Below are 16,631 nucleotides of genomic sequence, written 5' to 3' on the forward strand. Positions count from 1 at the left end.
TTAGATGGTAGGTAGAAAATAGACAGGGGGGGAGGGCAAGAATAGTATGGGAAATATAGAATCTAAAGAACTTGTGACACATGGACATAAACTAAAAGGGGGGGAATGGTGGGGAAGGGGGTGTGCAGGGTGGAGGGGAATGAAGGGGGTAAAAATGGGACATCTGCAATGGCATAATCAATAAAATATATTTAAAAGGAAATAACTTAAGGAATTTCCCAAAAAGGAAGTCACCTGAAGGCAGGATTAAAATAAATCTTTTTATTATAGATTTGTATCCTTATCTCCTAGTTTCTTAATAAAGCAAGTCACTAACTAGAAAGTTAACTTGTCTTGTGTGGATGACATTCTATAAATCTCTACTGGTAAATCCTTTCAAAGGACATTAAACAGTCTGTGGCATTGTCCTTAGAGTCAAACCTACTTTAGGCAGAAAAAAGCAATAAACTATTATGATATCTGCAGTATGAAGTTTCAGATTCTGGGAAATTACCTAGAAACAAAACCAAACCCTTTTCATCTCATCTATTTTCACCAATTAAATAACATTTCTGAAATAATGAATATAAATATATGTGGTCAACTAAAAAGTACAATACACAATGAGAAATTACTTGCATGTCACATTTCTTATTCTTAAAGTCCCAAATGGGTTTTAAGAAATGTACAGACATTCCATTTGCTCCAGAGAACATACATATATAACATATTTTTATTTTTTAACTCTCATAATTAATAACATACATTCCGTTAGATGTCACCTTTTGTCTTAATTTAGAATTCTACAACTTGACACAACTTTGACCTGGCTCCTGTTCTAAAACTGTTCTCTCATTGGAAAAGTCAGGCTAATTTTCAGCAGAAGCCAAAGAAATAGCTTCTGCTACTCTGATAGGAAAAAGGGGAAGACAGATCTCAGCCTGTATAACATGGGGCCAGAATTTAGCAGAATCACTGTATTTCTTCCTGTAGGTTTGTTTCTTCTATCTGCCAATATCAGTACATCCTTTCCCCCAAAAGACATTTTACTTTGGTTTTTGATTTCAAAATTTATATTCTCTTATAAGACAATAACATATTATTGCAGTCTCTCAGAAGAGCAAGTTAAAAATCAAATATAAGAGGAATAACAAAAGAAAGTATCTGTCAACATATTATATATCTCCTACAATCTGATATACAAAAAAATCACAACTGTTGAAATACTACCTTCAGGAATTTTCGAAAAGCAAAAATCAAATCTTCATTTTCAATCGTGGTACTTTTATGGCAGCTTCTCCAACTTCTTTCGATATATCTACTCCTAGAGGACATCTGCATGATATCAGACCAAACACATTATTTCAAATATTTGCTTCCTGATCTGTCACTAGTCTGCAGACTATTTGCTTAGAATTCTCAACAAACAATATGCGTATCTAATTTATAGTTAGTTGTATGGAGTGATAATTCTTGATACATATAAATACAACAGGACCTCAAACCAGAAGAATGAATGAAGAAAGGCGAGTTTCACTAATAAGAAATCTAAATTTGGAGAGTTTTTTAACCACTTTGAGGTATATTTAACATGTAAACAGCTATACATATTTAATATATAAAACTCAATGACTTTGAGATTGAGATGTTTCGAAAGAAATAATTCTATGGCTCTCAAATACTGTAGATAAATAAAAACAAAATGAAGTAGGAAGATTTTTTTAGTCTTATAATTCTCTATGATGCTAAAAAGGCAAAAACAATTTACCATATAGCTAAAGTCAAAACTACATCCACTCCTACTTTAGAAATTCCCTAGGTTTCCACTGATTCTTTTCTGAGGTTTCAAAATCTAGCTTCTTTTCTCCCTTCCTTTGTCAATACAAGCAGGAGAGGTCTTAGATCCCACCCTTTTTCTTTGTTCTTCCTTAGTAAGTAATTTTGGCTGCAGATTTCTGATTTTTCACTATATGCCCAACCTGGAAAAAGCCATTGTCTCCAGTTTCTATACCACCCAAAGAAGGCACCACTGGATCAGATATATTCCATAAAAGACCCAGCCACTAACATAGGGGTTTCTTCTGCCATTACTAACTAAACTCAGTTCATTTACAATCAGCCATAAGAGTCTGTGATTCATGTAGCTACAGTGATGGACTACAATGCTAAAAAGTTGTAAAACATCAGATGAACCAATGTTGAAAAGAGAATTATGTTAGATTATGAAACACAATCATCCTTCACTATTTTTGCTATTCTTGAATTCACTTAGACCAGAACTTGGTAACAAACTGAATAACTGTGTTCTTCGGAAATTTGATTAGGGAGATAAACTAAGGCTTGCAGAAAACTTGGGCCATTACTCAGCTGCACATAGAAGGACATAGCCCAGTCTCACATCCAAATGCCTTTTGCACATATTTCTTGTTTCCCAGCAAACTAGCTGGTTCTGAGATGGTCTTGACATTGCAAAAGTCAGGCCATAGACATGGTTTCCATTCTGGTTCCAAGTAAAAAAAAAATCATCATTTTATAATTCTCACCTTATGTTTCCAACTTAAGATTTGTCAAATTTTTTATAACTTGAAATTGAAACAAACATATTTCTCAAAAAGTATCTACCTCCTAGGTTCATGAAATAAATTAATGTAACCAGAATGTCCATGAAAACCTCATATATAAGAGCAAGATCCAGGCTTTGACTTTTTTATTCATTCATTCATTCATTCATTCATTGTTATTCAAGCACAGTTTTCTGCTTTTCCCCCTACCCCAACCCTTCCCACCTCTCTCCTGTTTCCACCCCCACCTTGTTGTTGTCCATGTGTCCATCATAATCGTTTATACAAACCCTTCACCCCAGGCTTTGACTTTTATAATGCAACCTGCATAAAGATATGAATGGTTCTACATACTTCGGTTCATAACGGATGCCTTCTGTGTTGTATAAAATGCCCAAGCCAGCACGCAATCTTTCAATACCATTCCTAAACAAGAATCATTGAAACAAAGTAAATAGCCCAAAATTTAAAAGATTTAGCAGGATGAAATAGCAATATTTACATAATTATGAGGGAAGCACATATATCTCGTGGCTTACCATGCGATCATAATGCCGTTGTCAGTGCACAGTCTGGGAGGAGGACACAATAAAGTGCATTGTGTTGCATTTGTCACAATTTCCAGAGCTTTTCGGATATATAAGTTACTTGCAACTCCTCCAGAAACAACCTGAATTGAGAAGATCAAAATTAACAAATATTACATATGGATATGAGCCAAGCTGTTAGCTATATTATACAATAAAAAGATCAAATTTTGCCCTGGCTGGTGTAGCTTAGTGGATTGAGCGCAGGCCTGTGAACCAGAGTATCGCAGTTCGATTCCCAGTCAGGGCACATGCCTGGGTTGAAGACCAGTTCCCGGTAGGGGACACACGAGAAGCAACCATACATTGATATTTCTCTCCCTCTCTCCTTTCCTTCCCCTCTGAAGATAAATAAATAAAATTTAAAAAAAAGATCACATTTTGATAGATGAATAATGAGCAATTGATATATCTCTACAATAAAAATTTAGAGTATAAAAAAAACCACCAAAAATTATCAGCCTATAATCACTATTACCACTTTTGTATATTTTCTTCTAACCTTTTTCTAATTATAATCATAGTACAATACTTTAGACCCTAAAGTTTTTACTTAGAAGCATTTTTCATTTTTGTTACATAATCCTTAAAAAACTGTCATCTTTGAAACTCAATTTTGTGAATATACCATCATTTAAATATTGTCTCACTTTATAATTTTTCAAAACAGTTAAGCTTCAGATATACTTAAATAAGAAGTTTATTGAAAGACTCTAAATGCCTTAAAAAGATTTCATCAAAGGAACATAAATTTTAAGGAAATCAGCCTATTTTTCAAAAAATAATGACACCAGTTACTGCGTTTCATTTCTTATTGTAAACTGTCTTTTTAATTCAATGAGAAGATGTGGCTTGGACGGTTTTGCCACGTAGGCTGTACCTATCCCATAAAGCTGCCACACCGGTACGAGAAATGGATGTCAGCTTTATTCTGCATATTTCATATCGTCAGGTCTAGTGTATGGCATAAAGACGTTTTCATCTGATGCACAGGGTCAGTTAAGCTCTTGGAAGAACAGTATCGAACGGTGAAGAGTTACTATTCCAAAACGAGATAACTTACCAGTACTGCATTACTTTGAGATAACAAGTTTCTCTGCTTGCAAAACAGAATGGCACGATGTGTTCTTTTTGCAACGTGGCAAGCCGTAGTGTGCTGCACTGCAGCAGCAATGTCGGCAGCTGAAGACAGAAGTTGCCCCTTCTCAATACCTGCAGAAACAAGCAGGCATTTGTAGGCAAAACCCAGGATTATTTATATGTCCAACTTTACTAATTATAAGTATACCTTCCTCTTTTTCCTTTTGCGTTATTGTCCTATCTATAACATGTTGAAGTCCAGAAAAAGAAAAATCACAATTTTTAGCACGTTGCATGGGAGGTTTGAAATCAAAATGCAGTTTATTTCCTTGTTTAGCCAAATGTTCTATAGCCTTCCCACCACTCATGGTGGAGCATTCTGGATGTTTTATTAAAGAAAGTCTTCTTGCTACCTATCAAAAACAAACAAAAATGTTTATAATGAATAAAAGTGCACATGTTGAACTGAAGATGCAAAGGCAATAAAAAACACACAAAACCCTGGATGGATAACACAAGCTCTACTTTTACTTCTGACAATCTGACCAATAGTGGCTGATCGCTGTCTCCTTATCTACTTTTGCTCTTCTACTGGGTATGGAAAATAGATTTGAAGTTAGCAATGACCCCTTAATGTTGAACTTCAAAAATAATTTCAAAAGTGAGATGAGTTTTCACATCTCATTTATTCCAGTCATTTCAACTGTTGGCAGCAGAATTTCTTTGTATGGCATTAGGCTGTGCAGGATTCTAAAACAAAGGAAACAGAAACCTGCCTGGTGGTCGTGTCAGCAACTGTGATGTTTAACCTTAGAACTCTGTGTATCTTTAATATCCTTATGTTATCTTTACCCTCACATTTCACATTTTTGAGTACTTTACACTTCACAAATATGCTTTCTTGCACATACATTATCCTAGCAGATTAAAAACCTAACTGTATTTGCAATCTCTTTGAGCCCTTATGCGTTGATGTAAACCTGAAAGAATCTTTTGTAAACTAGGTACTAGTTTTTCTTGTTTTACTGCACATACATTTTTCAGTCTAATATGATATCATTCAGAAACATTTAGGTGAATAGTACTAATGCAGCTATTACTATTTAACTGAAACTGACACCTTAAAAAAGAAGAGAGAAATTCTTAATTACCTTGTCAAGCATGTCACCCGGTGCTATGTCCAAAGACTTTCCAAGAAGCAGAAAATCTGAAACTCCTCTAACTAATGCCAACAGACAATGGCCTCCAGAAATCAAAAGAACTAAAAAAGGAAATTCTACTTTATTTGTCAACCTAATAGTAAGTGCGTGAGCTTCCATATGATGAATGGGAATGAAGGGCTTTTTCAACTGATCAACCAGCTGTAAGCTAAATGATAAGCCCACTCCCAAGCTTAAAGCAAGTCCTGGTTTTATGGTAGTTGCAATTGCTGAGAGTTCGCTTGGACTGACTTGACTGACAGATAGAGCTTCTTGTACTATTCGTTGAATGTTTTCTCTGTGAAGCTGTTGAGCTACTGGAGGAATAATTCCACCTGTTCTGAAAGAGATTATTAAAAAGCTTTTTATAATTTTAAGACTGTAAAATAGGAAGAAAAGTTATATATTATAGCTGAAGTTAAGTTTTTTAATCATTACATAGCTAAAAATGTTAAGTATTTTCAAATATGTGTCTTATAATGAATGCAGCACACTATAAGAACTCAGAATGTAGTACTAAATTAAGGGTATACAATGTTTATTTAAAGTGGTGCAAAAAACCTCCTACTGATTTGCTTGCTGATGAAAGAAATAGACAGTAGATAGAAAATAGGGACTTCTGCCAAGATGGAGAAGTAGGTGGAGGGTCCACCTCGCCTCTGTGCACAACCAAATCTAAGAACAACTATTTTTAACAGCCGTCACAACCAAGCCACACGGAAAATCGACAATACGGAGTCCAAAGGACAACTAGATACTCGGCTGGACCGGTATGAGGAGCGAGGCCAGAAGCAGAGCAGGTTAGCAAGAAAAAATTCCCGGGGCGGTGCGCGGGGCGCGCAGACAGCCGAGGGCTGATCGCCAGGGAGCTGGCTGCCGGAGCGCACAGGGAATAGGCGCGGTGGGTCGCTCAGTCGCGCGCATTTACGTGCGGAGAAACCAGTGAGAAGGGAAACCCGCGCGGTGCAGCAGGCTCGCAAAATTAGGATCGGATAAGCAAGCCCGAGGCGTTTGAGTGACTAGATGCGCTGGGCTAGCGGAGAGGAACGCCATCTCTCCCTCTCTGACCCCGCCCCCACACACAGCGTCACAAACCAGCGACTTGGGTCGCCCCGTCCTGGTAAACAACTAAGGCTTCGCTCCGCTCACTAAACAGCACGAATAAACCAAAAATGGCTCTAGAACCACTCAGAGCCCCAGAACCGATAGACCTAAGTGATGAAGAAATAGCCAGTCTTTCAGATGCACAGTTCAAAACACTGGTTATAAAGATCCTTACAGAACTGGTGGATTTTAGTCACAAATTAGAGAAACATATGGAAGCTAAATTAATTGAAATGAATGCTGATACAAAAGATACCAATAGTGATGGAAAGAAAATTGGGACTCAAATCAAGGGAGAGGACCAGACAGAAGAAAAAGATGATCAAGCAGAAAGGAATGAAGAAATAAGAATTCAGAAAAATGAAGAGAGGCTTGGGAACCTCCAGGACATCTTTAAACGTTCCAACATCCGAATTATAGGGGTACCAGAAGGGGGAAAGGCACAACCACCAGTTGAAAAATTATTTGAACAAATAATAAAGGAGAATTTCCCCAAGATGGCAAAGGAAATAGACTTCCGAGAGATCCAGGAAGCTCGGAGAGTCCCGAGGAAGTTGGACCCGGGAAGGAACACACCAAGGCACATCATAATTACATTAGCCAAGATTCAAATGAAGGAGAGAATCCTAGAAGCAGCAAGAGCTAAGGGGACAGTCACCTACAAAGGAGTTCCCATCAGACTGTCAGCTGATTTCTCAAAAGAGACCTTACAGGCAAGAAGGGGCTGGACAGAGGTATTCCAAGTCATGAAAACCAAAGATCTACAACCAAGATTGCTCTACCCAGCAAAATTTTCATTTAGAATGGAAGGACAGATAAAGTGCTTCTCAGATAAGGTCAAATTCAAGGAGTTCATCATCACCAAGCCCTTACTATATGAAATGTTAAAGGGACTTACCTAAGAAAAAGAAGATAAAAAAGATGAACAGTGAAAGGACAGCAAACTCACAGTTATTAAGAACCACACCTAAAACAAAAGCAAACTAAGAGGATAGCTAGATCAGGAGCAGAACCATAGAAATGAAGATCACAGGGAGGGTTAGCAACAGGGGAGTGGGAGGAGGGGAAGGGGGGAGAAGGTACAAAAAATAAGTAGTATAGACAGTAGATAGAAAATAGATAGGGGGGAGGGTAAGAATAGTAGGGGAAATACAGAATCTAAAAAATTTGAGACACATGTTCATGAACTAAAGGGGGAAATGGTGGGGGAGGGGTATGCAGGGTGGAGGGGAAGGGAGGGGGGAATAGAGCAAATGTAATGGCATAATCAATAAAAAATAAATAAAAAAAAAAGAAAATAGAAGGGGGGGCAAGAATAGCATGGGAAATATAGAATCTAAAGGACTTGAGACACATGGTCGTAAACTAAAGGGGGGGTAATGGTGGGGATGGGGGGTAGGGTGGAGGGGAATGAAAGGGGGAATAGAACAACTGTAACAGCATAGTCAATAAAAAATTAAAAAAAAAAAAGAAATAGCCAAAATAATCTTGAGAGGCATTTTAAGGAAGAAATTTGAACCCAAGAAGGACAGGATAAAACTGGATTTTAGAAAAATTAATGTCTCTGCAGTAGTAAGATTTTTAAAGACTTAAAGTTAGTGCAGAAGTGTAAGGTGATTACATCTTAATCTAGTGATTATGGGAATGAAAACAAAGGGAGAGAGCCTGGAAAACTGTAATAATTAATTGAATATAAGAGGAAAAGAGACAAAGGCATCAGAGGTGATTCAGATACTTAGCTGGAATGACTGGGAGTAAAGAAATACTAACAGAAACATGAAGAGTTTTGTAAAAAAAGATAAATTTATTTTTAAACACTCTGCAGTCACAGCAGGACAGAAGACAGCTTGCAATCCTGAAATAAAGTTTGTGCTCAGAGTCAACAATTTTGTTTTTTGATCCATGTAGGACAGATAGTGGTTAGTCACTCCAAATGTCACAAATAAACAATTAGGAGGTAAAGTTGCCAGCAAAAAAATTGCCAGCATGTGACAGAGAAGCAGAGCAATAAACTGTAGGGTCTGTGACATGTACCTCAACTCTTGAAAAAAAACGTCAAGCATCTGATGTTGAAGATCTGCTAGTTCTCTACACAGATGTTAAAAATCCTCAGTAGGAGCATACAGTGAATATTTACCTAATATAGTTGACCTATGAACAATGCAGGGGTTAGAGGTGCCAGCCTCCATGCAGTCAAAAATCTATGCATAACTTTGATTCCCCCAAAACTTTACTACTAATAGCTTAGTACTGGCAGTCTTACTAATAACATGAAGTTAATTAACACATATTTTGTATATGTATTAAATACTTAAAGTAAGCTAGAGAGAAGAAAATGTTATTTAAAATAACAAGGGAAACTACATTTGTGCTGTAGTAGAAACTACAGTACTGTGTTGTATTTATTGGTACCATGAGTTTATGTCTGTTTACAAGATATGAATCATCTATCACTACCTACATCAATATTGTCTTATGAGATACAAAACATTGCAGGTTTATACATATTACTAATACTAGACATTAAAAATGAAAAGATACTATGAGAAAATTTCATTTGTTTATAGGGCACAATGATTCATGCACTGATTACAAAGAAGCAGCAATGGGATTGCTTTATAGTAGTCTCATGTAATGGACACAATTGCATCACGATAGCCTAGTCTATACAATAATGAATGGCTATAAAATTTTTATGGCATGCAGTACAATAACCATATTCATTATACTGTTTTAAAAACATTGTTACATTTAGAAAAAGACATTTGCCTCTGATGATTGGCTGAAATGCAATTTCTCCAATGACAGGAGAGGGGCGTGCTGTACAGTAATTCTCTGAAAGCTAAGTTATACACCAGTAAGAAAACTAACACATTATTAAGTTTATGTTAAATAACACTCACCTTACGCTTAAGTATGGATAGGCTATCCACTTCAATACAGGTCTCGCATATGATGTTCTACATGAACAATACTTAAGTGATGACCATACAGAGAAGTCTCATACATTCTTGGTGTACAGTTATTAGATTCACATGAAAACACACACACATGACAGGTAAGTTTATTAACTGTGCAGCGTGATTATTTACTATTCATTAAGTGAAGTGGATCACTGTAAAGGATCCAAAGGATGAGGTCTTTAACCTCATCATCTTCACAAAGAGTAGGCTGAGAAGGAGGAAGAGGAGGCTGAGAGAGCAACCTTGCTCTCTCAGAGGTGGTCTTGCTCTCTCAGAGGTGACGGAGGCAGATGAGGTTGAAGAAGTGGAAGGGGAGGTCGGAGAGGCAGGCACATTTGATGCAATTATAGAAATACATCATCACTTCTGTCTCACTTTTTCCTTTTTCATTGTTTAAAAAATATTTCTGTAAACACCAATCCTTCTTCCACTGTTTGCTTTAATTTCAGTCCCATATTATAGAAGAGTCCATGCCATAAAAGAAGTAAAAAGCAGTCCTGAATTACTGGAACCCTTCTGCCAGATTATCTAATGTCAATGTGTTTTCTATCACTGCTTCTTCTACATCTTCTTCATTATCTGGTACTGGTTTGGAAGCACTCATCTCCATCAAGTTGTCATTTGTTAATTCCTGTGGTGTGGTATCTATTAGCTCTTGATTTTCTCCAAGATCCATATTTTGAAACTCTTCACCCCCACCTTTTTTGCTATATCTGAAACCTCTTTCATGACTTTCTTGATTGGCTGCCGTAAGTCCTACGAGGCCATGTACAACATCTGGACAGTTTTCTCCAGCAGAAATTTATGTTTTGGGGCTTGATGGCTGTCACAGCTTTTTCTATAACAATGGCATTTTTAATGGTGCAATCCCTCAGACTTTCATGACATTCTCTCCATCTGGGTTCTCTTTTACAGCGTTGACAATCCTTTCCACAGGGTCCCATGTGTAATGAGTCTTAAAGGCCCTAACGATCCACCCTCCCCTTACCCCTGCACCCTGGATTAGAGGTTGAATTAGAGATGTTGTGTTGGGAGACAAACAGATCATTCTGATGCCTTTAGTGTTAAACTCACAGCTTTCTGGGTGGCATCAAAAGAACTTGAAGAGACAGTCCCTTATTGGCTGAGTACTTCCTGACTTCAGGGACAACACATGGATGGAACCAATCCAGAAAAAGGGTCCTCATTATCCAGGCCTTCTTGTTGTCATACTACCAAAAGACTGGCAGCTGGTGGTTATCTTTTTCCTTCAAGGCTTAGGTGTTAGCAGCTTTATAGATAAGGTTAGTCCTGGTCGTAAATCCAACTGTATTTGCACAAAACAGTAGAGTTAAGCCTATCCCCTCCTGCTTTAAATCCTAGTGCTCACTTCTCTTCCTTACTCTCTTCCTTACTAATAAATGTCCTTTGTGGCATTTTGTTTTTCCAGAATAGGGTACTTCTGTCTGCATTAAAAACCTGTTCAGGTGGATATCCTTTCTCCTCAAATGATTTTCTTAACATCTGGGAACTCATCTGCTGCCTCTTGGTCAACAGAAGCTGCTTCACAGGCCATCTAGACATTTTTTAAGCCAAAACTCTTTCTAAAATTATCAAATCATCCAATGCTGGCATTAAATTCTCCAGCTTTAGATCCTTCACCTGCATTTTACTTTGTCATGTAATGACTTCACTTTTTCTATAGGTATGCCTTTCTTAATAGCAGTCCTGCACCCACATAAAAGCTGTATTTTCAATATGAGATAAAAAGGTACTTCCTAAGAAGTGCAAAATATTTACAACTACTGACATAGCTGCAGCAACAGCTTCATGATTTTTTTTAAACAATGACCCTTATACTGGATTCATTTATCTTAAAATGGCAGGCATATCCAGACATATATCAAGCAATCCAACTTTTTCCTGTAATGTCATAACTCTTCTCTGCTTGGAGCACCTCCAGCATCACAAGTGGCACTTCATATGGGTCCCCTGGTGTTATTCAAGGTTTATGATACTGCACAAAACACAGTGAAAACTACACAAGAATCCCAAGTAGATCACTTTCTACCATGATACCCAATTTACCGAAGAGATGAACTGCTACGTAGAGGTATCAGAGACAAACAGCACTTCAAGCTGATACAACACTTGAGCTTACTGCAATAGCAGCAGGTGGCAGCTACAAAACTATTACAGTAGTGCAGTATGTACTACAGTTAATTTTATGCAGTTATGATTTATTATTTCATCTTTGTTGGTTTATATTTCTCCTAGTTGCAAATGGCACTGTGTATGGTCTATAAATATATTAATAAGTTTTTATATATTTTAACTTTTTAATAATAGATTTGTGTAGTAAAATAGATTTTATGGTAGTGAATGATAAAGTAGACTAGTATCTACATATATTTTATACATTCATGACGTAAGTTTTTCTTGTTTTTTCAATATTCCTAAGCTATGTGGTTCATTTGCAAATTTTTCCAAATTGTCAGATATCCAAAAATATTTTCCAATATATTTACTGAAAAAAAATCTATGCATAAATGGACCTGCACAGTTCAAACCTGTGTTGTTCAAGGGTCAACTGTATGTCATATCTTAGAGATCAGGTTTGCTTCTTGAAGGCAAAGACTTTCTAGTACTTCACTAGGCCTTACTAACACCTGCCAGTCACTTTCACATATTATGTAACCATTCGAGGCCTATTCTGCCTCTTCACCTATATTATTTCTAATTATAATATTCTATATTATTTCTATTATATTTCCCACAACCGTATATGGTAGGCATCCTTCCCACTTTATGGGTGTAAAACAGAATCAGACAAGATGAAGAACTTGTCTTAAGGCAGCCAATACCAAATGCCTAATTCATAATTAAAATACAGGTCTGTGATCTCAAAATACCAACCTTTTTCACTATTCACCCATTTTAAATTAAGCGCTTCAAGGCATTTTTAATTTGTACAGTGCTTCAACATATTTTGAATTAGCTACTAATTTAAAAAATCTGGAGATATTACAGTAACATTCTGGATTTCCATTTTTTGAAAATTTTGATGATCAAATAATATAGGGTTTATATACCTGCATGGCAATAATTGGCTGGAGCTAAGTACTAACTTGCTTAGTATTTTCCACTTCGTATCCAGCCTACTTATTTATGTAACTTACCTGGTGGTCCTCTGGAAACATCTTAGTTTATAAAACTTGCACCATTCTGTGCTTCAATACAATAATATATTATTCTTACAGTACCAACATGAGTTATATATATAAATGTGAATAGGATTTTTTGTTTTCAGTGATTAACACAGGCTAGAAGTCAGGCTTTCCTAAGACTGCAGCTGGCAACATGATACACACAGGTGAACAAAAGAGGAAGGGCATTACTGAGGGGAAGTCACGGATAAATACTGGAGTTGGGAATGACCTTAGTTTCTTTTTGTCAACAGGATTAACTAAGATTTAAACTTTATTGTGGAGAGCCTTAAAAGCCAGGACTGAGAGGTTTTAAAAAGTTAAAGACGAAATTAGCTCCTAAAATTTAACTTTTATATATGATAAATACAAAAGAATTATTTTACTTTTTTCCAAAAAAGTAAGTACCAACAAGATAATGTCTACTTACTTCAAATGAACTTCAGTTTGAGAATGTATTGCTTCTCCCAAAATATTTCCAGTTTCATCCACCACAGCAGCTGCTGTATCATCACAACTGGTTTCAATTCCCAACACTAGTTTATGAAGAAATACTTTTCCAGGATGAAAATTAAAACTTCTTAAATATTCATAAATTTTCCTTTTTGATGGTTTACAAAAAACTCCTGCTGTCTTATTCAATATTAGCATACTTACTCTATAGATAATTCCTGGAAAAGAATGAAAGAAACCAACTAAATATTATTTGGAAATGACATGAGCCATTAGCACATTTAGTTAAGTAAAATTCTGAAAGGTTGGTTTATATTTTAATATAGAGTTTTATAAAATTATAGGAAAGATTTGTAAAAGCAAAAATCTTTAAAGGCTGTAGCAACTTGTTATATAATTATATAATTTATATAATATAAAGAACAGTATGAATTCAATGGTCTTCAAGGGGGAAAACAGGACAGTGAGATATACTTTTTCATTACTATTATTTTCATGCTCTTCTTACTAAACAACTCATTATTCTTTATTAAAAAGCTGATATTACGGTACAATGGCAGCACAGAATAGTCCTTTGGGAAGTGCTATTTATTTTTTGACAGCGGAAATTATGGCAAAATGGAACAGTAAGAATAAATGCAATCCATTTTCAGGAAACATTCTTCAAAATAAAATATAGTCATTTCATTAGAAAACGGAGTACACACAAAACACACTCAAAATAAAATTTAGTCGTCTAGTTTAGAAACAAGTGTTTTCATACAGCTTATCTTAAATGAACCACATCTCCACTAGAGACTGCAACTTCCTACCTATTTTATCCATTAATTACAATTTTTCTAAATAAATTTACCTTTTCACCACAGCTTGATCACAACAGAGATCTTCTCAAACCCTATTTTTTCCAAAATAACAGTAGTCCATCACCAAAGGCCCCTGGTATTTCCACACTGCCATGTATCTGGTTTCATGCTCCCAAATTACTTGTTCTAAAACTCTCTGGGTGTTTACTAAGCAGGCCTCTCCCTACCTACTACACTACTGACAACATGGAAAAAACAGTGAATAAATATTGGAACTTTTATTGTTCCACTGGGGCAGAGGGCATCCAGGGGCTGGATATCGACCACAGACAACAGCTAGGGCAGTGCTTCTCAGACAGTGAGAAATTGGATGTGCAATCACTAAATCCACGCAGGGCAGCTAGTGCCAAGTACAGTACTTTTCTTTTGGTCAAGAAGGCTCCCAAGTGAACCTGGGGATTTCGCCCGCGTTATCTGCTGTAAGAAGGCGAGGGACTCGGTCTGGAACCGCTTTCCCAAGTGTGCAAAACCGGGCAGGGGTGAGCATTCACCCACCTCTGGTGAACAACAGTAGCTAGTTTTCCTCCCCTTCCCGTGTAAGGACCGCTCGAGTGCCGGTTGTCTGACGCCGTAACGCCCGACGTAGGCGCTCCGGAAATGATGTCATCAGTACGGTGTCCCGTCCTGTTGTCCGGCCAGCTGCGATTACAGTGGAGGGCGTCCGTCACTCTTAACTCAGCGTAAATATACGCGTAAACCTTATCTTGCCCAAGACCCTGTGCCTGAGCTCCTGCCTTTTCTCCTAGGTTTCTAGGTAACAAGACTTCTCTATAAGGTCAGAGTGCTAGTGAGTGAGCTAGCGGAGGGAGAACACAGATTTGTCTAACAGCGTACCATTAACACTATGCTACATTAGAAGAAAAAAAAATTATTTGGCTGGAATTCGGACGCCCCTGTGAGAAAATGATTGGTAGATTGTTCGTCATTCTATGTTGGAAGAACTCTCACCAAACTGCATGGTGTGGCTTGAGATATTTAATATTTTAAGAGACTGGAAACTCAGGGCGCCCGCAAGGACTTGTATGGGGTCCCCAGAGAACCGAAGCGTTTCTGGTCAGAAAGTAGTAAAATGTTACTCCCACTTCACTTGAAGTAAAAGATCTGGGGCTGGTTTTTTTTGTGTGTGATGAAGAATAAGAGGGGAGTTGTGGTGAATATTCACTTATAAAAAATTTAATATCCTATCTTTGCAATACATTATGTGGTCTTTGCCTGTGTACACAACTTCAGCATAGTATGTCTTCAGATTCTTGCACCTCCATTTTTGATTGGTATGTAAGCTTATTACATTTGTTCAAATAGATTTGAGGCTTTCTTCTCTGCTAAGCTTTAAGATTTTACTAAACAGGGACCTTATAAACGCAAGGTTGATACAGCTGGTACATATACTTGTGCCTTGCAGTGTGAAGTTCTTGGTAAAAAAAAAAAATGAATAAATCACAATCGGAAAGTCACAGATATAGTCTAGTGGTAGATACATTACCAGATTGTTTGGAAAGTTATTTATGTGTAACTCATGTTTTCCAATATTTTCATTTATCTGTGACAACCACAATTAACAATAAAGTGTCACTATGTGCCAGGCACTCTTGCAGATTAATTTATTTCACCCTCCCATGAGGTAGTTACTGTCTTCATTTTAGACACAAGGCAACTGGTTCATAAAATTTGGGTGACATTCAGGTCATACAGCTAGTAAGTGCAGAGTTAGAAGTCAGGCCATCTGCCTCTGGAGTCTGTTTTCTTAATTGGTAGAAGATAAAATAACTCCTATTTTCCCTATGCTGTATTGTTGACCCCAAAGAGGAAAAAAAATTAAGACCTAAAAAATTAGTCATCCTATTTGATTTGGTGTAATAGGCTAGAAGTTGTTTTCTATTATGCACTGGAATCTAGCCTGAACACAGAACCTTTCATATCTGGCATCATTTTTCTTGCAATTTGAATTATGTTGAGCAGGTGTGGCCTAATGCTCTCTGTGTTGTCAAGAGTTATCCTTGTTGTGTATGCTAGTATCGTTGGTAGATTCCTCATCTGGGCATCTTTGGCTGATGTTGAGTCTGAGTGTAACATTATGTGAAACAGCAGAGCTCTAGGACACATTAGGAAGGAATTTTATTCTTCCTTTGATTGCATGTTAGTACAAATGGCACTTTACCAGTCCCACATATTTGGGAAGTGAAGGTATACATCTTCCATCTTCTTTACTGCACTAGAGAAGTTATTGGAGGAAAGGGTATTCTCTGAGACAAGTCTTGGCTTTCAATAGACCAGATCATGTGGTTTGAATGGCACTCATAGGCATTCTCATGAAATATGGCCTCACCACTGTAACTTCAGCTTGAGTTGAGAATCCCAAATAAATCTAAATATGCTTATTTTGCCTCTGTTATTGTCTAACTTTCCACTTGTAAATTTTAGAGGAAAGTTATTTACTGAAGAATCTTTACAATACTTGTTCTCTAATTATGTCTCACTAACTTGGATTTCATCATATATGTATTGGATTCTTCCCTTTGGGTAGGAACTTTATTAGTTGTTAGAGATAAAATATCCATTCTCTATCTTCAATTAACCAAGTCTAGTAACAGGTCATTGCAATACAGCATTATGGAAAGTGTGTGCATTGAGAAAGTTGCTTGGGGAAGGTGGTACAG

General features: G+C 36.9%; 1 protein-coding gene across 1 annotated transcript; it reads right to left on the bottom strand.

Moving 5' to 3' along the window:
- Positions 1–246: 246 nt before the first annotated feature.
- On the bottom strand, positions 247–14,555 carry OSGEPL1 (O-sialoglycoprotein endopeptidase like 1). Its single transcript, XM_037162985.2, has 8 exons — positions 14,470–14,555; positions 13,089–13,329; positions 5,359–5,746; positions 4,416–4,620; positions 4,191–4,339; positions 3,080–3,210; positions 2,895–2,966; positions 247–1,314 (listed from the first exon to the last, which is right to left on the bottom strand). Exons 2-8 carry the CDS (start codon positions 13,307–13,309, stop codon positions 1,236–1,238), a joined length of 1,245 nt encoding a protein of 414 aa, XP_037018880.2. The 5' UTR covers positions 13,310–13,329; positions 14,470–14,555; the 3' UTR covers positions 247–1,235.
- Positions 14,556–16,631: the final 2,076 nt, after the last annotated feature.

This window comes from Artibeus jamaicensis, unplaced genomic scaffold (assembly GCF_021234435.1).
Source record: "Artibeus jamaicensis isolate MK-2021 breed Jamaican fruit bat unplaced genomic scaffold, CSHL_Jam_final contig_391, whole genome shotgun sequence".
Taxonomy (NCBI): Eukaryota; Metazoa; Chordata; class Mammalia; order Chiroptera; family Phyllostomidae; genus Artibeus; species Artibeus jamaicensis.

Excerpts from the sequence above, each read along its gene's own strand:
- OSGEPL1 (XM_037162985.2), bottom strand. The coding sequence starts at position 13,309 with ATGCTAATATTGAATAAGACAGCAGGAGTTTTTTGTAAACCATCAAAA. Across the intron at positions 2,967-3,079 it reads AACGGCATTATGATCGCATG|GAATGGTATTGAAAGATTGC; the intron begins GTAAGCCACGAG and ends ATTCTTGTTTAG. Across the intron at positions 1,315-2,894 it reads GGCATCCGTTATGAACCGAA|ATGTCCTCTAGGAGTAGATA; the intron begins GTATGTAGAACC and ends GATATCATGCAG.